Below are 23929 nucleotides of genomic sequence, written 5' to 3'. Positions count from 1 at the left end.
TTTTAAAAAATCACAATGTGGATGAGCAGTTGAGTGGGGGACGAAGCCACAGAACAGCTGGATTAGGGTCACATCTGAACCAGCATTGATGGTTTGTTTCTCTTCAAACAAACTCTGATTTGAAGAGGAAAAAGTATTCCCCCACCCCTTGACTTCCTGATCATAAACAAACCATAGGCTTTGTTTTGAACGTAATCCTAAAACAGTCACCCCATGGTTTGTTTTCCCACTCAGCTAAGGTAGGAGCAATGCAGGAATGCCTGGCTGCACATGCACATTATAGTAAACCCCCCCAACCCTCCAATCTGCTGTGCTTGGTGTTAACGACTAAATTAGCATTATTTTTTATCTGGCCAGTGTCTGGATAGGATAATACATATATTTTAGAAGGGAGTTGGGCTAGAGGGATTATCTCATGGTCCAGAATGAGTAGATGAAATATATAAGTATAATATGAAAACATTCTTGGGGAAATGACTTCTGGCCAAATAAGAAAGCAATGTGATGTTAACATTTATTTATTTTGGGGGGAAGATTGGGAACAGTTCCATGACCGCTTACTATGTTGGTAGGAAGACAAGTGTAAGCAGTCATGAATTGCCCTAGCAGTATGACTAAGTAGACAATGGTATGCTATACTAACTACAACAAAGGAACACCAGAAAATAATGTGAATACATTTGCTGGTTGAACTTAGAATGTAGCCTAAATTCCCCCATGCTGGCTACATACTCTGGCTACAAAATTTTCAAGCATGAGTTCCATGTTAAAAAAAAACAAATATAGAAATTCATAGTTAGTTTTATGCCCACAGTTTTCTAGTGCTGTACAAAGATTAAAAAACAAAAATGTTTCCTGTCCACAGACTTACATTGTAATAGACATAGAATCATAGAATTGTAGAGTTGGAAGGGACCTTGAGAATCATCTAGTCCAACCCCTGATACAAAAGGATAAAGGAAAGGAAAAGGAAAACAAGCAAGTGTTGTAGGTCAAAACTGGTAGAAGAACAAATGCATTTCCATGAGTAATACAGATCCCTCATTGTCGTGTGCAGAGGTCTAATAAATGCCTAAAAGCTATATTATGTTTTCTTCTTGGTGGTTTGACAGCTTGCCAACCTATTTTTGTAGCATATTTGACTCCGACATGATTCTGTAATAAAGGGCTAGTCATTTGTATCTATATCAAATAACTCTTTAATTCACTTTGGTTCAGCAGGACACCTTGAGAACACCCATTTAAAGGCGCTTATACACTTAGTGAATACCAGACACATATTTACTGAATAAAAATTATGGTCACCTGAATTTATACAGTCATCAAAATATATGCACATTCATCTATGAAATATGAGCAGTGATTTAGCATTATCGTGATATGCCCTTGTGTGAATTGTACTCATGTGTGATTGGATCCTGATAACAAAAAGTACTCTTTCTCTTATCCATCTGATCCTAAGGGGCAGGATGGAAGTTCTATACAAGTGTATGAGATTCGAACGGGCTGGATGTGACTGAACAAGCTGAAACTAAATCCATAAAGGCGGATGTACAAGTGGCTGGGGCTCCCTTTTGATCCCAATTCAAGCTGTTGTTATTAGCCATTAAAGCCCTAAACCTTCTGAGACTAGACTATCTGACAAATTGCCTCCAGCCACATGAGCCCGTTTATGCACTGAAATCACCATCATTCTGAAGCTATGCTCAGTGTTTCCCTGCCAACTGATGTATGGTGGCTGAGCACTGAAGACAGGCCCTTTCCAGTCACAACACCCAAAACTGCCATCCCCTCCTGAAGGAGGCCTGCTTGGGCCCCTCATTTCTTGCCTTTCAGTAAGTAGCAAATACTTATTTCTTGCAGCAGCTGTTTGACTTCAAGTTGCTGTCAGCTTTGATGTTCATCTTGGAGGTTTGCTCATTTCCCAGTTCTTGCTCATGCTAAGTACAGCAGTGCCAGTGAGCTAGAGCTAGTGACCAAAGCCTGTTTAAATCCTCAGTGCTGTGTTCTGTTGTTACCACGATTGCCATCTGTAATATCAATCCCTACACCAGTTTTAAATCTGTCTTGGCATATGAATGACTGAGAAATGTCATACTATTTCCAGGTGGATAGGCTCTGATCTTTCAGTGATCATATGGCTTTCACTGATAATGACCTTTTTCACACACAGTAGCTAAGTGGTACTGTATTGTGAAAGACTATTTTGAATGTTGAATGATGATAGAGATGTATTTGCTGCACTCTAGTGGTTGGTACCTGTTCAAAATACAAATATCCATCCTGTAAATCTGGAGAGTGTTCGAAAAGGTAGTCAGATTGAATGATTTCATAATACAGGAACGTCTTCCCTATTCGGATCCAGCTGTCTTCCACACAATTTTGTTCAGGCATCACCTTAAAACATTTTGTTTCTTTGCAGGCACAGTAAGGGTGGCTCTGATATAATTATATCACTGATGGTTTTACACTTTAATAATTGTATATCAGATTATATTTTCAACTTTGTTTTTAATGTTGCTCAGGAAGAGCAACATTGTGGTGTTGTGTTGTGTTGTGGTGTCATATGGTAGTCATATTGCACATACTCAGCATGTTAAATGGTGCTCAAAGGGCATTGGTAGGGTTGGGAACAAAACACACTTTGGGGCCTGCTCTCTGATATGTTTATCCAGCTATCATCAACATTCAAAACAGTGTCCTGCAAAATCTCTTTGCTATTGTGCGTGAAAAGGTTGTTGTTGGTGAAATATGTATGAGCTCCACAAGATGAGAACCTGTCTATACAACATAAATTGGTTGGAGTTGTGGTCAGCTCACCTTGCTATCAAATACTTTGCCCAAGAGATAGACCTCAAGAATGTTATCTTGCTCAGTACCAGCACAAAAGTGTATTTGAACCACCAGGGCAGGTCACAGGTTTCTACATAGGGAGGCAGAGGACCTCTTCTATTGAGCCGGTCAATCTCAAATCATTCATTCATAGCACAGCATATCAAGGGGGATGACATAATAGAAACATCGCCATCCGACCCCACCCCTATCCATCTTCCCTCCCTCCACCCCCTTTCTTCCCCCCCCCTTTTTTTTCTTCTCCCCCTAATGTCTCAATAAATGAAACGGATTTGTAAAAATGTTACATGGGAAAAAAATACGAGGCATTATACTCACTTCTGTAAAACAAGAAAATCCTTAATCAAATATTTTTTAAAAAGCGGGGGGGATGACAGTCAGACAGAAGATTATCTAAGCACATGCCTTCTGCCAACTGCATTCCACCAGCACCTCTTGGGATCCATACCAATATATTACCCTGAACCTGTGGGGCTGCTGTCATGTAGCATATTCAAGTTGTCATTCCTATCATTAATGCAGCTTCACAAGTCTTAGAGCAGTACAATTCATCATACATACTTTGCCGCATTGGTCCTTTTTCTACTGTGCACATGGCAGACATTTATATTATTTTTATTTAAGATACTATGCTTTCTTGGTGCATTTTACTTGCTTGCTTGAGTCCGTTCAGGGTGTAATTCTTGTTTGTTTCTTTAATTGTTTGGTTACCATGCAGGATACTGTAGGAACCACTGAACTAGGTTTTCCTTCTGCTGATATAAAGAGGTTACAAGAGCAAAACAGTACCTTGCGATCTGTTATTGCAGAAATGAGGAGAGAAATGGAGACCCTTAATATTCAGGCACTTTCATCTGACCAAAGCAAAATGGAAGCACAAGTTGCTGGTAAGGCTGATGCTACTGTAGTTTCTTGTACTGCTGGTAATGTTGATTGGGTTAAATATTAACTGCAGAGTGTATATGCCCATTTCTATACTTTTCTTTTAACAAGCGCTTACCTTCTCCTAGCACTCATCATCTTCTTAACATAAATGTTTATATTCATATTTCAGTTGCCTCATACATTTACGCTAATGAAAGATACAATGCATTCTTAAAGATCTTCAATCCATAGCAAAAAGTTACCATGATCATATGATAGATAAAAATCAAAGCTACATGTGAACAAATGGAGATCATTGCAGTTACATTTTGAGGGCAGGGTCAGCACAGGCAAAACTAATGTTCTACTGAGACAGTATAGTTACAGCAAAACATTCCTATGAGAATAAATCCTATAGTTGCAAAAAAAAAAAAATGTGGGGAAAGTGAAAATCATTTGATAAAATGGCTTTCAGTTCTTGCACAAACATTTGCAACTGCGTAAACTGAAAGAGACAGCAAGATTGATCTTGCTTTGCTGTAATCCCACATCAGACACTTCCAGTTTTATTTAAAGGCCACCTAAATATTTAAAACAATATCAAGCTTAAATTACATTAGCTTAATCATGGCCACCAAAAGCCAGGCCAGCATTGGTTCACATAGCTTCAAGACTTTTAATGGATGGGAAGCCGTATACATGTACCAAGTTGGTGAACTGGTAGAATAATTAAGAGGGATCGCCTGTCCTTCCCCTTGGAATGATGCAGCTGCTATATACTAGCCAGGGCTAGGCATTCTTTGGGGGAAGTAATTCTTATTTGCACACACAACGAGCCTTTGAATACTTTATTCACGCCTGCAAAGTACCTGGCTGAGATAGCTGTCTTTATTTTTTGCAGACTATGTTCAATCCTTGGAAGAGGAGATCAGAGTATTGAAGAAAAAATGTGAAGACATGGACAAACAATATGAAGATGCACCTGAAGTTCGTGGAAAGCTATTTGTATCTTCTCTGAAATCATCCAGTTGTGATAAAAATACTCAGACTTCCTACCACATTACCATTGGACAAGACAGTAAGAGAAACATGTTGACAGATCTGCTTAAAATATGATAAATTTCCTAAAAGAGAGCTTTACTTCTGTTGAAGAAAAATCATGAAAACAGTGTTTGGGTCATCATTTTGTATACATGTGGATCACAGTGTTCATGCTTTTTTACTTCATGGAAGAACTTTCCATGTGAGAAAGCCACCTTTTGTAGCATTGGAAGGTCAATACAATTTCCTTCTAAAAACAGTGTGTTGATTTGTTTTATACAGTGGAATTTATACACAGGTCCTGAAATATCAGGCATATGTGTGTGAAATTATTGATATTTTCTAAACCCAGTTTTCCTTGCAGCCATTTTGTTTCCCTGTAAATAAACCGTATGATTATTCTGATAGGTAAATTTCCTTGATATTTAACAGAATAATCAAACAGCTTTTCACAATAATGGACCTGTTTTTCTTGACCCTAATACTGTATATATATGGCATGTGAACAGGAAAGATATGTTTATGGTAATATTTAGCATTTTGCACCAACTCAGCTTGCTGCTTCTTTATCTGCTCTTTGTTTTTCAGGTACATTGAATCCAGATGAAGTTACTACCAAGAATTCTTTGGAAAGGCAAAGCATAAAGAAAAATCCTCAGATGGATTCAGTGAGAACACAAGAAACACAAGTGGTAGGAAAATGCTGAATCTTTGTGCTCTTATGATTATAAAATAATGTTTTCAAGGGAACAAAGTTATCATAGCCAATCAATGGTTGGGAATATGGGCTTCTTTTATTCGTAATAAAGCTAGTAGTTAGTTTTTTATATATTTGCTGTAAGAAGCATCATATTCTCTGGTCACAGCACACTCTCATACAGTGGTACCTCGGGTTACAAACTTCATTTGTTCCTGAGGTCCGTTCTTAACCCAAAACCTTTCTTAACCTGAGGCGTGCTTTCGCTAATGGGGCCTCCCACTGCTGCCACACCGCTGCTGCATGATTTCTGTTCTCATCCTGAAGGAAAGTTCTTAACTCGAGGTACTATTTCTGGGTTAGCGGAGTCTGTAACCTGAAGCATCTGTAACTTAAAGCGTCTGTAACCCAAGGTACTACTGTATATATATATATGGAGAGAGTAATATAATTACAAACAAAAGACACCATCAAATTAGTAGCTAACTTTTAGAAACATGATTTCTGTTCTCATCCGGGGGCAAAGTTCTCAACCCGAGTAACTCTTCCAGGTTAGCGGTGTTTGTAACCCAAAGTGTTTGTAACCTGAGGTACCACTGTATTTTAATCTAAAAGTTAGAATCTGTACTTATCCATCAACTTCCACTAGGAGGCATTGTAACTCTATGTATCACAGTTATTCCAGTCTACTAGGATACATGAATGACTATCATAAGAGGGCTGGTCTAATTTAACTGATACTGGTTGCAAAGGAGAATAGCTTGTATTATTCCATCATACTGTGGGGGATGAATCATTTGGCTAAAATTGCAGCTATTCAATCTGAAAGGGATAAGATTTATCCTACTTTACTATATTCCCAAGTATTTTTTCCACATCAGACACCTCCAGTTTTACATAACGTCAACCACAGTATCAAACTTGAATCATACCAGCCTAACCATGGCCACCAAATGTTGGACCCAAAAGGACTCACTTAGCTTTGAGATTTTCCATGGAAGAGAAGTCACCAGTAGTGCTTCTCTGCACAACCTTCATGAACCAAGTTGGTGAACAGGTGGAATAATTAAGAGGGGTCCCCTGCTCTCAGGGGAGATAAGAGATCACAATGAGGTATAGATTTACAGGCCTCAAGCTATTTGGAATATTTAGCCTAGAGGCAGCACGTTGCATTTTGTGTCCAGAAGGCTCAGGAACCAGCATTGGAGATGAAATGCTGTTACAGTGCAGGTTTGCTCAGGAGTGTGTCTTTATTGGGATGATGTTTCTGCTGTATACCAGTCAGGACCGGCTCTACCATTAGGCAGAGTAAGGAGGCTGCCTCTGGTGGCAGATGCTGGGTGGGGTGGGAAGCAGCAGCAAAGTGCTGGGGAGCAGAGAAGAAGAAGAAGAAGAAGAAGAAGAAGAAGAAGAAGAAGAAGAAGAAGAAGAAGAAGAAGAAGAAGAATAGTAGTAGTAGTAGTAGTAGTAGTAGTAGTAGTAGTAGTTTGGATTTGATATCTCGCTTTATCACTACCCGAAGGAGTCTCAAAGCGGCTAACATTCGCCTTTCCCTTCCTCCCCACAACAAACACTCTGTGAGGTGAGTGGGGCTGAGAGACTTCAGAGAAGTGTGACTGGCCCAAGGTCACCCAGCCGATTACGAGTCTATCGCTCTTAACCACTACACCACACTGGCTCACATAACTTACCTATTGTTTGCCCTCTAAGCTAGCCTTAGTAATATTCAGCTGCCCATCTAGTCATTCTCTATACATGGAATAGGAAGAGGTGCCATTTTGTCCTTCACTTCAGGCAGCAAAATGTCTTGGGCCAACTCTGACCCTGGCAGATTAAGGAGCAATCAGTGCTGCATGGGGTCTCCCCATTTCAGAGGGCTATAGAGAAGAAGTAGCCTCCAAAGTGGTGGCTTCATTTCTCAAGACACTCTTCTGCACTTCTCATGGCACACAGTTTGGCATTAGTATAGGAATTTCATTTTTGTTTTGGTTCATACAACACACTATTCAAGACTGTAATCTTTTTATGGTAGCTGTCATTTGGGCATAGATTTTATTCATTATAATGGAATATATATCCTGCCAAAAATTCACTTCATTTATTTTGATCCTTGTCATTTATTCTTCTAGAATTTAGTGACCAGGAAGCTTCAGGAGGACTCTGTACATCTCAGGCAACAGTTATTTGGCATGGAGGCTGGTGATGGACCCCATCAACTTATAGGAAATCATGCACAAGTGAGGCAAGGTAGATTGAAGGAAGCTGTGAGAAAGATCTGCAGTTTGAGCAAAGAGAAGCATCAGCTACTAGAGATGGTAAACAGACTAAGAGCAGAACTTGGAGCAGCTTCAAAGGAAGGTAATCTCATTGAGGTAGAAGGATCTTGGTTCTTTTATGAGAAATTTAGCTTCCTGAGATTGAGAACACTAGGAAACTGAAGTGTTGTCTGTAGGCTCTTTGCTGAGATTAAGAAATCCCAGTTATCACTTGAGAATGAAGTACTAGTAATTAAGTTGCGCCAAGTATTGAATATGGTAGAAAAGCATGAACAGAGTATTTGTTTCTTACTCTTGGCTTTGGAAACCTTCGGTACTGGCACTGAAAGGTTAAGGTGGCAGCTGCATGTTGCATAACAGCAAAGAACTATGTTATGTACTTATCATGTATTTTTGAATATTCCTGAAATAAGCAGTTGTATGTTTGATTTTCTTTCCTGGAAATTAACAATGCAGAATGAGATTATTGTTTAACAAAATTGAGGCCTAAATAGAAGCCTTGTATGAGAATTTCATTTCAGAGTTTGTGTTCCGTGGCCCAGCTTCTTTGAATGAAGTGACGAGGTGAAGGTCATTGCTTGGAAAAGATTTTCCCAGGCTAGTTTCTACACATCTCTTTAAACTTACATGCTGAAACACTGCCACAACAGTGTAATTCATTTACAGCTGTGAGCAGCAGTTTCTTGTAGGCAAGACATTTTCTATTTAAAAATGCCGTGTTAAATGCAATGTGGAAAACTCCTGCCTATTTATTTTCTTAGGATTTCTAGGCTCTCAGGACTTCACGATTTCAAAGCAACCTCAGGGTCACACTTCATCTTGTGCCCTACATCCTAAAGAACTTGTCAGGGAGACTAAGCACCGTCTTTTGGCTTTAGAGCACCTCCAGTACCAGCTTACGACACAGGTAATGTAGGCCTCTCCTTTAGGCAACATGTCAGTACTTGCCGTATGTGCAGAACCTCTGGAATATTGCCATAAGGCCTGGTTCGGAAGGAAGCCTGTCCTGAGAATGCCAATCCCTCTCCTAGTCACAGCGATGACTTTGTGCAAACTGTGGACTGGAGAGTGACATGCAGTATGCTTTCACTACACATGTTTTACAGGTAGAGTGGCTGCATCCCCCCCCCCCCAGCAAAATTTTTATACCCCACCCAAGATCTCACTGATTTTGAGAAATAAAGTAGACACAGCACAGGGGTTGGCAGAAAGGTTTAAGTATCTCCACCCAGTCCAGTGCTCTGATGGGGGTACAAATCATCCCTTCCTAGTCTTCAGATTGTTAATTTCGTGAGCAGAGAGGGGGAAATAACCTGCTTGTGAGCACACTGCAGAACTGGCACCCAGCCCCTAGAAGGTTGACCAAGGTGAATGCAGCCCTTGCACCAAAGAAGATTAGCTATCTCTGTGTATAGCAGTCACTTCCATGGCATGCTGGAACACAGTTGACTGCAACTCTGACTTTTCTATCATGATCAGAGACAGTATTGGAGGAATGTGATATTACAAGGTTTGAGATGAAGATGTCAGCAGATCTAATTGGTAATCACTTTTATGCACTAAGAAGGACCCTTGGATTACTGTGATTCCCATGAGTCCTTGGAGTCAATGACCTACATGAAGCAAGCCTAGGGAGACGGTCATACTGTAGAACAGCCAACTGGCTCATGATGTAAAATTAAACCAACAGAACTGGCTGCTCTGTCCAGTGCCTCTCTTCAGTTTGCAAGGGTAGCGAAGTCCATAGCTATTCACCTCTTTCAGGTATGGGAAGAGATAAAGAACAGGGAAGCTTAAATTCTGTTTTAGAATTTCTGTGAAATGAAGCACCATTGAACTCGATGGAGCTTACTTCTGGGTAGACATGTATAGGAATGTAATATTAGGATGGGGGGGTGGACTGAGGAGAGGAATTGATTGGTTGTTTTTGCTCATTTTAATAAAAATATATGCTATTCAGCCATTTGAAGCTTAATTGATTAAAAGAGAACAAATAATAGATTAAGACTGTTACACACACACACACACAGTGGTACCTCGGGTTAAGAACTTAATTCATTCTGGAGGTCCGTTCTTAACCCGAAACTGTTCTTAACCTGAGGTACCACTTTAGCTAATGGGGCCTCCCACTGCCGCCACGCCACCGCTGCATGATTTCTGTTCTCATCTTGAAGCAAAGTTCTTAACCCGAGGTACTATTTCTGGGCTAGCGGAGTCTGTAACCTGAAGCAGCTGTAACCCGAGGTACCACTGTATATATATGGAGAGAGTAATATAATTACAAACAAAAGACACCATCAAATTAATAGCTAACTTTTAGAAAATGTAGGCAAACTGAAGTGCTGTAGTGATAAAAAGGGCTTTTATGAGAAGACAAGGCTTTTGGGAGCACCAGCCCAGCCTTAGTAAAAAACAACAACAACAAAAACAACAAAATCTTACAGTGATCCCTTATTGAAATATTTATAAGCAATTTAGAATTGTTTTAGTTTTGTAACTGAAGAGAATTAATTGATGGTGCACTGACTTGCATGTGTTGTAAGTGCTCCAGTTTGTTAATGGGGTTTGGCATGCATAACCGGATCATGGCTGCAGTCTTCCAGAGCAGTGCAATAACCGGAGTTTGGGATTGTATGAAGAAAATCAGTTTTGACCACCACTGTTAGTGGAAGTATGTTAGGGAATGAGAGCTTTATCTGTCCTTTTTCTGAGAATATTAGTGCTTAACCTGTCCCATTTTATTAAAACATATTTCTAGAGAATTGAGAGAGAAGCTTGTAATAAGTCAAAGCTACTAATTTAGACTGTTCCTTTTCATGGCAGGAGCTACAGTATGCACAGAGAAAGCATGCCCCAGGAAAGTGTCCTTATTTTGTTGAGAACTTAAATACCGAAAATCTCCTGAGAAGCAGCAGCTGTAGTGAAGAAGCAGAAATCCCTAAGAAACAGGTATAGTCCAACGTATTATATTCAAATACCCACCCCAAGCTGCTTCCTTCCAATCAGTGTTTAAAATATTTGTTTGTTTATTATTTGTATTTATAGGTGTTTAACCTTCTATTGCTTTGCTTCCCCGTAGCTCTCTGTTTGTTTGTTTGTTTGTTTGTTTGTTTGTTTGTTACATTTGTATACCACCCTTCATCTGAAGACCTCAGGGTAGTCCACAGCATAAAATACAAAATAAAAACACAAAATACACGTGAAAAACAAGAACAAAACAAACCCATAACCCCCTCCTCCCACATTAAAAGACATAGAATGTCTGGTTGAAAAAGAACATTGTTGCTTGGAGCCTAAAGATGTATATTGAAGGGTGAGAGGATTTCACAAATGGAGCCATTGCAGAAAGGCCTATTCTTGTGTTGCCACATCATGTGGAGGAGGCACATGACGAAAGGCCTCAGATGATGATTGCAATTCATATGGGGAGAGGTGGTCCTTGAGGTATTGTGGTCCTGAGCATGTAAGGCTTTATAGGTCAACACCAGCACTTTGAATTCGGCCCAGAAACTAATTGGCAGCCAGTGCTGTCAGGCTAGGATTGGTGTAATATGTTCAAACTGTCTTGCCTTGGTGAGCAACCTGGCCACCAAATTCTGCATCAGCTGAATTTTCCAAATCATCTTCAGAGGCAGCCCCACATATGTCCAAACACTTCTCTATCTGTGATCTTAAATCATCCAGCTCCTTTACCTCTAGGCACCCAAATGTATTGTGTTCCCTGAAACAACTCTGCCTTATTCACCATTCTCCCTGTTATGGATGGAACTACCTCCCTGAACTGAATCTCCATGTGACCATCTCCTTAATTTACTTCAAATCCTTCACCAAAATTCCCCCTTTTTATGAAGCCTTTTGAACAAGCTCCTAGAGACCCAATGCTCTCCTTTAACTAAGCTGAAGTATAGTTAACTGGAATCATTGTATATTTTCCACCTGTTTACCCCTGCCTACATTTCTCTCACCTTCTTCTGTTTTTCTCTTGTGTCTATTTTTGCATTGTAAACCCTTTGGGATAGGAACACGTCCCCTCGTTCTTTGTAAATAAAGCAGGCTGTATGTAGATGGATCTATAATCAAGCTAATAAAATAATGTTGAACCCCATTGGGCAGAAAACCATGTGGAGATGCAATTTGGAACAGAGTCCCCACAAACAGGAAAAGAACTAAGCACTTCCCACTGTTTCTTCACTCCATATTTAACTCCCCAAGCTGCTTTTACATAGTAAACCCCATAGCATTGGGGTTCTATGTGACATGTAGTTGGCCCCTTTGTATGCTATTAGTAGTGTTATGTCAAGCTTAGTTTGTCTTTATATTGGATGTGAATTTCCAGGTCATTCAGTTATGAAATATCAGTCCCAACTCATCTTGACTGGTGAGTTTGACATCAATACTAGGAAAGGTCCTTGAACAGGAAAGTAAACAGTCAGACTGTGAGTACTTAGGAAAAGATGCTGTGATTACTAAGACCCAGCTTGGGTTTCTCAAGAACAAGTCATGTCAGACAAATGTCATTTCTTTTTTTCCTTTTTTAAAAATAGAATTACAAGTTTAGTAGATCAGGGGAATGTTGTGAACATAGTGTATCTTGATTTTAGTAAGGCTTTTGACAAAGTCCCCCATGATATACAGGTACTTGTGGAAAAACTGGCAAAATGTGGCTGGACAAGGTAACCGTTAGGTGAATTTGTAGCTGGTTGACTGACCAAACCCAAAGAGTGCTCATTAATGGTTCCTAGTCATCCTGGGGGGAAAGTGACAAATGGGGTGCCACAGAATTCTGTCCTAGGCCTGTTGTTGTTCAGTGTCTTTATAAATGACTTGGACAAAGGAATTGAGAGGATGCTCATCAAATTTGCAGATGACACCATTCTTTGCTAATGCCACAGAAGACAAAATTGGGATGATCTTAACAGATTGGAGAACTGGGTCCAAACTAAATGAATGAAATTCAATAGGGACAAATGTAAGGTTCTACATTTAGGAAGGAATAGCCAGCTGCACAAACACTAAGATGGGGGGAGGCACCTGGCTTTCCAGAAGAACATGTGAAAAGGATCTAGGGGTCTTAGTAGACCATAAACTTAACCTGAGGAAGGAAACATTGTTAGCCATACAAGCCTACCCTTGGCTTTCGATATTTTCAGCTCAATTCCAGATGTTATTGATCCCTGGCCATTACTGACGGCATTCTGTCATTTCCACAGGTTCAGTCAAAATCAATTGTTGGAAATCATGTTGCAGATTCCCCAAGGCATGAAACCTTAGTTCCACACCAGTCTCAACTACTTGCAAAAGAAAGTCCCAGCCAACTCCAGCAAGGCCTGTTGTCATCATCTGGTACTGCTGGCTCCCTGGAGGAAATCTGGCAGATTCTAGAGATGGGATCAAGCCCTTCTATTCTCAGCCCCCAAAGCAACAAAGAGCAAGGTAAGCATGGTATAGAATGAAGTGGCTATTTAATTTTGTATTTGAATCAGGTACAGTACAGCAGTTTCTTGACGCATTATACCAGCAGACGTTGGAATGCTTCTGCCCTACTTATGGTGCAATCCACAGTGTTCTTGCTCTTTGTTTGCCAGTTTTGAAATGAGTGGAGAATACATGCACGCATGCCGTATTAATAGATGTCTGTAGTTTCAGCTCCACTACTTACTCTAGTACAGTGGTTTTCAAACTGTGCTCTGCAGAACTTTCCCAAGAGACATATTGTCCTTCCCTACTGACTTTCTCCTGCAATGTTAGGAGGGAGTGCAATCCCTTCTCTTGGAGCCCAATAAGCCTGTATGTACCCCAGATGAATGAATGTTGTGCCCAGAGCTTATTTCAATAGCCTCTGTATTGGATAGAGATCCAAGATTGGTGCTCAGGGATTCTTTGACAGACAAGGCAACTTCCTACTCCTCAAGAGTAGAAAATTTGAAAATTACCGTACTCTTTCTAGTACTGGGAACCAGCCATCCACTCTTTACTCTAGTTTTATATATAACTTTGAGACTGCTGCAGAAAGGCCATTTTGAAATTATCAGGTAAGCTTGTTAGAGACACACTATCACTGTTCTCAGTTAGTTATATAATTCAGCTCATTATTCCACTTTTGATAAAAATCTCCCAAGAAAGAAATGTAAATATTCATTGCCTGTCCTCATGACATGAGCTTTGTTTGGAGCAGATATAAAAGCACAGCTTTAATATATTCTGATGCTGACTTTATAAAAGGTGAAGTTATTATGAATTAGTTCTTTGTATTAGAGTAAAAAATCTCAGAAATAAATTTCACCTTGCATAGTGAAATGTACATATTAGAACTGTGATTGTAAGCCTTCAGTGCATTTGCACTTTCACAGTATTGTAAACCATAATAAATGGTTTACCATGAATGTGCAAGTGGCTCCTGCTTTGTTCCTTCCCTAATGTGGGTGGAATCTGAACAGTCATAATATGATGGCAAGGTTTGTTTTAGAATCTGCAATTATGAGGATCAACACTAAGCCAGGGGATGTGGTTTGCTGCTTCCACCCACACTTGAGGAGGAATGAAGTCAGAACAACTTACATGTTCACTGTAAGCTGTTAACTATGGTTTACTGTGATGTGCAAACATGGCCATTGCTTAAGTCTTCAGTTCTTAACATATTGAAATCACATTGAATTCAGCTGAACTTAATCCAATCATGCATATTTAGGATTGAACTGCTAATGTCTGGCCAAGAGCTTTCTATATATTTAGGAAGGAAACCAAGGCACAAAATGAACACTCAAGCCCTTCAAGATCCTATTAAGTGGGATTGCTTCCAAACGACTCTTAAGGACCATCTGCTTCTGGAGTTTCCTGACAACATCGAGGAACACCGGACCAAGCTTAAAACATCCATTATTGCAGCCTGTGAACAAACTATTGGATATCGAACCAATGAACACCAGGACTGGTTTGATGAGAATGACCATGAGATTTAATGCATTATTGACAAGAAAAGGAAGGCCTTTCTGATCTGGCAAAGAGACAGAAACTGCACCACTAAGAAAAAAACCTATGTTGACGCTAAGGCTGAGGTTCAAAGAAGAATCAGAGAACTAAATAACACCCGGTGGATTAAAAAAGCTCAAGAGGTCCAGCACGTAGCCGACACTCATGATGCACAGAGTTTCTTTAAAGCCCAAAGCCCATCTATGGGCCAATAAATCATGCCTCCTATGCTCAATAGACGGTACCAAACTTCTGAAAGATAAAGAAACTCTTGCACTGTGCTGGAAAGAACATTACCAGCATCTCCTTAATCACAACTCCCCCATAGCTGCTGAAGTCCTCTCACAAATTCCACAAAAACAAATTAGAGATGAGCTTGCAGCATCTCCAAATTTGGGAGAGTTATGTACAGCTATTAACTAAATGAAAAACAACAAAGCCAGCAGACCTGATGGGATACCTGCCGAAGTCTTCAAAGTAGGTGGAATTGAACTTACACAACAACTTCACAAGCTCATCGAAAAAATATGGAAGAAAGAGGTGGCCCCAGCAGACTTTAGGGATGCCGAAATTATCAATCTCTTTTAAAAAGGTGACAGAACAGATTGCAGAAACTACCGAGGCATCTTTTTATTAGCTGCGGCTGGATCTTAGCAAACCATCTCCTAAAAATATCTGAGGCTACCCTTCCTGAATCCCAAAATGGTTTTCGACCTTCGAGGAGGACAGCGGACATGATTTTTACTGCTTGACAGCTTCAAGAAAAATGCAGAGAGCAAAACCAGCCCCTGTATATGGCGTTCATTGACCTGACTAAGGACTTTGATGCTGTAAATCGTAATGCCCTGTGGGCTGTCCTTCTGAAAATCGGCTGCCCAGATAAATTTGTGAACATCCTTCAGCTCCTCTGTGACCATGACAGCAACAATCGCAGATAACAATGGCTCTCAAAGTGAACCATTCACAGTGAGATCAGGTGTTAAACAGGACTGTGTTATTGCCCCAACTCTATTATTTTCATCGCCATGATCCTATACTTTGTTGAAGGGAAACTCCCCAGCAGAGTGGAAATCATTTATCAAACAGATGGAAAGCTCTTTAATCTGAGTAGGCTGAAAGCAAAGAGTAAGGTTACCATAACTTCCGTCATAGAGCTTCAGTATGCTAATGACAATGTAGTGTGTGCACACTCAGAGGATTACCTCCAAACCATCCTAAATACCTTCACAGAAGCTTACAAAAATCTTGGCCTATCATTCAACACCCAAAAGACCAAAGTGCTGCACCAACAAGCACAAAACAACCCCTCTGCAGCACCACAAATCCAACTCAATGGTGTAACGTTGGAAAGTGTCTATCATTTCTCCTTATACAAGGTCCAAAATCCAGCATCACTACAAGTGATCGCCAAAGAAGAAGATATATTTAGGTATACAGAAAATGTGGGGTAGCCCCAAATAAGGAAAGGATTTTAGGTATACGAAAAAAAGCAGGCACTCTGGGTGGCTCCCAACAGAATGTTAAAAACACGCTAAATCTAAATGTGATGGGAGAAATCATGACTCTTCCCCTCCTCCCAAACAATCCCTTCCATATCTGGTTCAACTTTTATTCTCAAATTTGGTTCAACATCAAGCCGATTTCTATGCCAGTTCTTCATATATGAAAAAAATGTTGAAAATGTTTGTTTTGTAGAACAAAAGAGAACTGCAGTGGTACCTCGGGTTACAAACACCTCGGGTTACAAACGCTTCTGGTTACAAACTCCGCTAAGCTGGAAGTAGTATCTTGGGTTAAGAACTTTACCTCAGGATGAGAACAGAAATCATGCGATAGCGGCAGCGGGAGGCCCCATTAGCTAAAGTGGTACCTCAGGTTAAGAATGGTTTCAGGTTAAGAACGTACCTCCAGAATGAATTACGTTTGTAACCTGAGGAGTACTGTAGATGTTTCAAAGCTTTTCACCTAACTTCTTACAATCAGCAAAAACTTTCACCCAGAATTGGTCCAGCTTACATTCTTTGAAAAATGATTTCAATGAACCATCACAAGTCATGTCAACAAGTGCATCTTGCTTTTCCGCAGATAAAGTTGTTAGTTGTACACCACCATATTCAAAAGGATTCCTTATCCATGAGTTTTCAGAATTTGGTGCAGGGAAGTAATCTCTGAAGCTAGTTGCTAAATCACACAGGTGTTCATTTATGTAATGTTTTACTTCTGGTATCAGTTCTTCGTCAGTGGCCTCCATAAATGTCTCCAGTGTTGGGATGTTAGTAAGGCCACCACCTTCTACTCGGCTTGTCCATAACCATAACTTTTTAATCACGGCTTCAATCTTATCTTCAGTGTAAAAAATATTCACATCACTACTTTGAAGGTTTGTGTTGAAAGTGTTCCAAGTATGTGAAAACATCTGCTAAGTAGGCTACCATACACAAGCATGCAAAGTTGTTCAACCGATCAGAGGGAAATTTTGAACCTGTCAGAAAAAGTCATACTTCACTTAACTCAAAGAATCACTTCAGTATGCTTCCCCTTAACAGCCAACAAGGGGCTGTATGTTGGCTTCCCATTTCATCACACTGTTGTTGTTGTTGTTGTTATTTCCTTCTGTGCCCAAGTTTCATCCCTGGCTTAAATAGAGTAATTAGTTAAATACAATACTTATTTGGAGTAAGGTTTTTATTCTTGCTGATTACCCAATAGGAACAAGCAACTTTTTAATTCATTAGGATTCTGCCATGTACCTGCTTCCTCCCACCCCCAAATGTAGCCACATAGCTTCCCGCAGAAAACAAGAAAACAAAATCCACACAGGTTGCCATTTACACGAAACTAAATCATCAGAGGATTAGCTATTGTGCTAATCATAGTGGCAAATTGCTTAGCTATTTCTCCATTTAGATTTCCAAGATGAGATATGAACCCCAAATTCACTGAAAACCCTATGTACAAGCAGTGGGAGAATCCTCTAAACTTGAAAGTTGTTGAAAGCAATTAGAAATTATTTTCAAGTAGAGAGCAAAGGGAAGGGATCCCTTACATTTTTAAAAAAATGTGAACTAGCAAGCTGTTTGTGCACTCTATCTTGCCTCGCCTCCTCCAATAGCAAGAGCCCCAAGAAACTGTGTCAGAGGTTTTTGCCCAATCCCAGCTCACTTGTCATCCAGCAACTCTTTCACAAGTTTTGGCCCTGCCAACAAGCAGGCACTCTGGTCGAGAGCAGAGGCTAGATGATCTGTGAAAGGATTTCACTGTGCAATTAACAAGATAAGTGAGTCCTCTGGCAGGGGATGGTTCTGCGGACGCCCAGGGGTCCCCGGACCCCTAATTGGGAACCACTATTCTAATCAATTAACGTAATAAATAACAAGATGAAAGATGAAAAAATCTTTTTTAATAATTCCAGTGGCACCTTTAAAGGTAAAGGGAACCCTGACTGTTAAGTCCAGTCGCAGATGACTCTGGGGTTGCGGCGCTCATCTTGCTTTATTGGCCGAGGGAGCCGGCGTACAGCTTCCGGGTCATGACTTCCTTAGCATGACTAAGCCACTTCTGGCAAACCAAAGCAGCGCCTGAGCGGTACCTATTTATCTACTTGCACTGCATGCTTTCGAACTGCTAGGTTGGCAGGAGCAGGGACCGAGCAACAGGAGCTCACCCAGTCACAGGGATTTGAACCGCCGACTTTCTGATCGGCAAGCCCTAGGCTCTGTGGTTTAACCCACAGAGCCACCCGCATCCAATTGAGTATCTGACAAAGTGTATTACACACAAAAGCTCATACCTTGAAAGCTTATATTTAGTTGATCTTAAAGGTGCCACTGGAATTATTAAAAAATATTTTTTCATCTTTCATCTTGTTATTTATGATGACTATGACAGATCAGCATGGCTATCCACCTGAATCTCTAATCAACTGAGCTATTCATGCTCATCATTTCATCTTCAAAGAAAGACTGCCCCACAGCTGCTGAAAGGAATGTGAGGAGATGGGAAGTGGAGCTTCTGACGTCCCCTCCTAAACATCTTTAACTCTTGATGGTGTGCCCCCCCCCCCATTTTCTGCTTCACATGCTTGTGATTTTGCTGCTCTATCAAAATGAAGTTCTTTTCTATCATTTCTTTTCTCATAGAAAATGCTGCTAAAATTCTTCATTCTCTTATCTGGGCTTGATTATTGCAACCCCGTTTGTGTAGATCTCCCTTTATCCCATCTAAAACAACTGGCCTATCTTCTTAACTCTCAATCTTTTTGAGTCAAAATGGATGTTGTACAGGTAGAAAAGGTTCAGAAAAGGGCAAGCAAAATGATCAAGGGGATGGAGCCACCTCCCCTCTCAAGAAAGGTCACTGCATTTGGGACTTTTTAGTTAAGATTAAAGCTGAGTTAGAGGTAGCATGATAGAAGTTTATAAAATTATGTACGGCATAGAGATAAGAGGATAGGAAAAGTTTTCTCCCTCATAATATTCAAATTCGTGGACATCCAATGAAGCTGAATGTTGGAACATTCAGGACAGACAAAAGAAAGTACTTCTTCACATAGAACATAGTTAAACTATGGAACTCACTCCCAGCAGTGGCAGTGAGCAATGGCCACCAACTTGGATGGCATTAAAGGAGCATTAGACAAATTCATGGAGGATAAGGCTATCAATGGCTACAAGCCATTGTGACTATGCTCTGTCTCAATAGTTGGAAGCAGCAATGCTTCTGAATATCAGTTGCTGGAAACCACAAGAGAGGAGAGTGCTCTCATGCTCGAATTCTGCTTGCAGGTTTCCCACAGTCATTTGGTTGGTCATTGTGAGAACAGGATGCTGGACCAGATGGGCTATTGGCCTCATCCAGCGGGTTCCTCTTGTATTCTTGATTCATTGTCTTAGCTCATCTACCTTTTTTACCTCTACAGTATTAGACCATCTCTTTTGCTTTTAATCTTTTCCCTACTGGCACGCTTGTTTGTTTAAATGAATCCACCAGACAATTTCACAAATTGAACAATCCTCTCCCGAGTAGCTTCAGGATTTTGATTAATTGGTTAATGTTTACCAAGGGCTTTGAAAATGCAATGTGTCTAATATACTTGCAGATTATTTTTATGTCCTGGTCTAGCAGCATTTCTATAGGCTGTGGCAGCGAGCAGGGATGACAGTATAGGATGGCATGTGTGCTGTTGGCAATGATCCACGTGCTATGGCAAAATTATTTGGTAGACCGAGACATTGAAGATATTGAAGATACTGCAGGTCAAGAACCTGTTGCTAAAGCAAAAACAGTGTTTGCACATGCAGATGTCACAGTAACTTGCCTAATGTTTCATGCTGTCAGCAGGTGAAACTCAACTGGCAGTTTGCAAGGACACCAATGACCTAATCTAGTATTGGAAACCTGAATGCAAAAAAGAAATTCTGGCTCTCAAAATGCAGATGCAAGTGATGTGTATATCTCAAGACTTTAAAATGCCACCCTCCATCACCTCACAGGTGAAAATAAGGGCCGTTTTGTGTCCTTGTTGCATCTCTGCCTTAATACAAAAGATTGAGTCGATTTATACATTGCTAAACGATCTTTGCTGCATTTATTCAGGAACACTGTAGAGGGCACAGAATTGATGCAATGTAGATTTGACAATCTACCCATGTTATTCAGAGAAAGAAGCCTGTTCCCTTCCTACCACTTTATTGGCAGGACCAATAGCTTGATTTGTTTGTTTGTTTGTCTGTTTGTTTGTTTGTTTGTCTGTTTGTTTGTTTATTATCCACCCTTTACCCTGAGGGCCCAGAGCAGGTTACAACATTGATACAACATTAAAAGTGGTTTAAAACAACTTATAATCATAAAAAGAATGTGGGTCCTATCAATATACACCTCAAGTGTCAAAAGCCAGGGTAAAGAGGTGTGTCAGCATAGTAAAACCTAACCCAGTATAGAATTCTCACAGACCGCCAGAATGAAATCTAAAAGCAAACTGTGTATGTGTAAAAATGCAGTCTTTTCTCTCCTCCCAACACCCTAATTCTTGCTTGCTAATTGGGTCCTTCTCCACACCCCCTTCCCTACTTTGCTTATAACTGAAATCTAGTTCTGCATTGGTAAATGGCGGGTATTGAGGGAAAAGTTTATCATATCACTTTACTCTCCTTACATGATCCCAGGGTCTTATCAGGGTGTGCAGTGGGCCCAAGCTACTGAAAGTATCCAAGTTTGTACCTTCTTCATACTATGGCCATTGTGGCACAGGTTGGCCAAGGCCTAGTCACCATAGCAACTAGTTATCACTCTTTCTCCTCATTTCAGAATGCGGAAGTCCAGGCTGGGAAAATATCTCTGCCCTCCCTTGCAAGAGGAAACAGACGGACTGTTGTTGAGCCACAGTTCTGAACTAAATATTTCTTTTGCTCTGCAGCTGTTGTCTAGTACCCAAGATCCCCCCTCCCCAATAGGAACAGAGCTACGGTTTGCTGAAGAAAACATTGGTATAACACCCTATTCCCCAGAACAGTCATATAACTTGGAGAGCTGTCTTCCCTGTGTCCTAACACATTCTTGTTTGGGCCAACTTTCAACAGCTGGCGTTTAGCAGTGTAAAAGGGATTTTAGTTGGTGAGATTATAGATGTGAACAAAGAGACTTTACCTAGAAAAGATTATTTGCATGTACTTCTCACGAACAGCAGCACTGAGTTGACACGGATTTTGATCATCTCCTGAGTTTTAAAAGTAGCTCAAAGAACTGCTGTTAGAAGAAGAAAGGCTGAAAAGTGACTACAACCAAATGTTTTCCAGCTCCTTCTCTTGCCTTATTTGTTAGACTATGATTTGCCTTATCCGTTGAGAAAATTACCGCATTCTTGACAGAATTAAGTTGATAACATCAACATATATGCTGAGTAGTGGGGAGAGAGAAAAATTAGGTTTCTATGGTTTGTGGTCAGAGCTCCAGTCCTTGGGGAATTATAGCTTCATATAAAAAGCTGCCAAAGGGTAGAGAAATGGGAAATAGTTAGAATTGCAATAGATATTGTGCTGCAATATTTGAACTTGGATGACGAAAACTGAAGAACCACTTTTATTGCAGCTCATTATGATTGGTCCAGTTGTCCTGGCTGAAATTTGGCTCTTATTGGGTCATATGTTACCTTTCACTCTTGCTTATGGGACAAAATTTCAACACTTTTTCCATCATGTGGGTAAAGCACCAGAGAATGAGAGGTCTGAGTAGAATATTAACCAACAGATTTGAACTCCTTTCTGTCTCTACAAATGCAATTTTACTTTGCTGTTATGCAAGACTTTTCATCGTTCAAGTGCTTTACAAATATTAACTTATTCTGATGTGATTTTCTATACTTGACAATTCCTAGTATCTGAATCTGAGCTTGTAAGTATGAGAGTGATTTTTCATATGGAAATAATCGTAACAGAGCTGGACTGGGTAAATTCATCACACAAATGTGTGTTTGGGAAATGCAGTGCACAAATGCAAAATTTCCATCCATTCAGTTATGTTTGAATAGTTGCATTTCTGCCTAGCCAAAGGCAAAATTGGAAGTTTAAAAAAAACCATGTAAGATGAAGAGCTGATATTTCCAGAAAGACTGTTCTCCTTCACCTTAAAACAGTATTTACATGGAAGCCTTCAAGCTGATAATATAAACATCTTTCTGACCTAGGAATATCAGGCAAAATAAAATTCAAAGTCTTGTTTGATATCTACCGTGCACTTTCTGATACATCTTAAAACAGTGAGTTTGTGGTAAAGATGAGATTTGAAGTGGGATTTGCTATAGGTGTTCTGGTCACTTCAGTACAGGATGTTTAACAATGGAGTGGTCTCTTTCATACAAATAAGTAACAAATTGGCCCACAAATAAATGTAAAATGTAGTTGGTTGGTGACCTTAATAAGAAGTTTGTTGATCTGTGAATTTCAGTAACAGATATGTCTATACAGTAACAGATGTATCTGTACTTCACTACACCATTAAGAATATAGTGGGGAAAGGCTCTGTGCCTCAGATTACAGCACTTTCCCATCAGATGAAAAATCTTCAGGAGAAGAAAACATTAAAACAATCCAAATAAATAAAAATTGCAAAGCCAAACCTATTTCTCTTTCATAGGCAATAAATCACAAGGATTTAAAAGTTATCTTATCCCCCACCAATATGTCAACCTTCTTAACTGCAAGTGAAAATTATTTATTTTACAGTGTTTGTATAATATTTTTCAACCCTAATGGTTCTCAAAGCAGTTCACAATAATAAAGTTAGATACATAGACAGATGGTTGTGTCCCCACAATAACAGATTCTGTTGATAGTATGAAATAGTGGTATAATATGACTTCTGGCTCTGCTCCTCGAATGGTGGCAATAGCAAAACTGGGGTGGGCAGATATTCTTCAAAGTGTTCTGCCCACTCCCCTAGACGTTCCTGTCTCCACTACTTAATATATGTTTATGCTGCTCTGAGCAATTGGCATCAAACTAAAAGAATATCCGTTTTCTCTTCCTTTTGATTTGCAGAGAAATCCCAGGTTATCCATGAACCAAAAAGACCTGAAGACTCTCAGGAAGAAGCCCACACAGAAAGAGTACCAGCAGCTGCCTTGACTGTCAGAGGGACTAAGTCTAAAGTTCAGACAAAGCAAAACCCAAACAAGTCATCTTATAACCGATCCAGAAAGCCCCACACTCCCCAGCGAATGGCCAAAATCCGAAACTACAACATAAAGGATTAGATTTTCAGTGAAGTAGAAATTTTTATATCTGAATTATGCACAGTATTTTGTTATTAAGTTGTGATACCAAGTTTTAAGTCCTATTCTGTCCATGTTTGGTTTTGTAATTAATGTTACTAGTCAAGTTCCTTCTTACTTCCAATTTTGCTAATCAAACTTCATTGATAAATGTTTTTGACTGTAGAAAGTATTTAAACCACCTTCCTCTACATCTTGAGCTGGTAAATAAATATATGTTCAGTATGCTTCAGATAGATTGCTCAAGAGTTTATCACACACAGAGAACTTTATTGCAGTTTATAGACCCAAAATACACAAAAACAAACAGGAAACACTGAATATGAACAGACCTGGTAAGTGACATCTCAATTATATGTTCCAGTATTTTATTTTCCCAGATCTCCTGGTTCTACACTTATTGAACAGTTCCTACAGTTTCTCTGTATATAAAAGAGCACAGCTGCACTGTCCACTGCCCTA

The 23929-nt window shown here is 40.0% G+C and overlaps 1 protein-coding gene across 8 annotated transcripts in view; it reads left to right on the top strand.

Annotated features, from left to right (window-relative positions):
* Positions 1 to 23699, top strand: part of CCDC57 (coiled-coil domain containing 57) — a 65468-nt gene extending 41769 nt beyond the window's left edge. For 6 of the 8 annotated variants that reach the window (XM_083727948.1, XM_083727950.1, XM_083727952.1 and 3 more), the window contains 8 exons: positions 3572 to 3740; positions 4619 to 4795; positions 5347 to 5450; positions 7585 to 7813; positions 8493 to 8638; positions 10555 to 10680; positions 12942 to 13164; positions 23235 to 23699. In XM_083727948.1, the coding sequence (XP_083584074.1) occupies positions 3572 to 3740; positions 4619 to 4795; positions 5347 to 5450; positions 7585 to 7813; positions 8493 to 8638; positions 10555 to 10680; positions 12942 to 13164; positions 23235 to 23449 (1389 nt within the window). In that variant the 3' untranslated portion in view covers positions 23450 to 23699. Of the gene's footprint in view, positions 1 to 3571; positions 3741 to 4618; positions 4796 to 5346; positions 5451 to 7584; positions 7814 to 8492; positions 8639 to 10554; positions 10681 to 12067; positions 13165 to 23234 lie in introns of those variants that run through there. The other 2 variants (XM_083727953.1, XM_083727954.1) reach the window with 1 other exon arrangement.
* The last annotated feature ends 230 nt before the right edge of the window (positions 23700 to 23929 follow it).

The sequence above is a fragment of the Podarcis gaigeae genome, assembly GCF_964106915.1.
Source record: "Podarcis gaigeae genome assembly, chromosome: 2".
Classification (NCBI taxonomy): Eukaryota; Metazoa; Chordata; class Lepidosauria; order Squamata; family Lacertidae; genus Podarcis; species Podarcis gaigeae.
Note: the sequence above shows the minus strand (reverse complement) of the source record. Positions and strands in the feature narration are given on the sequence as shown.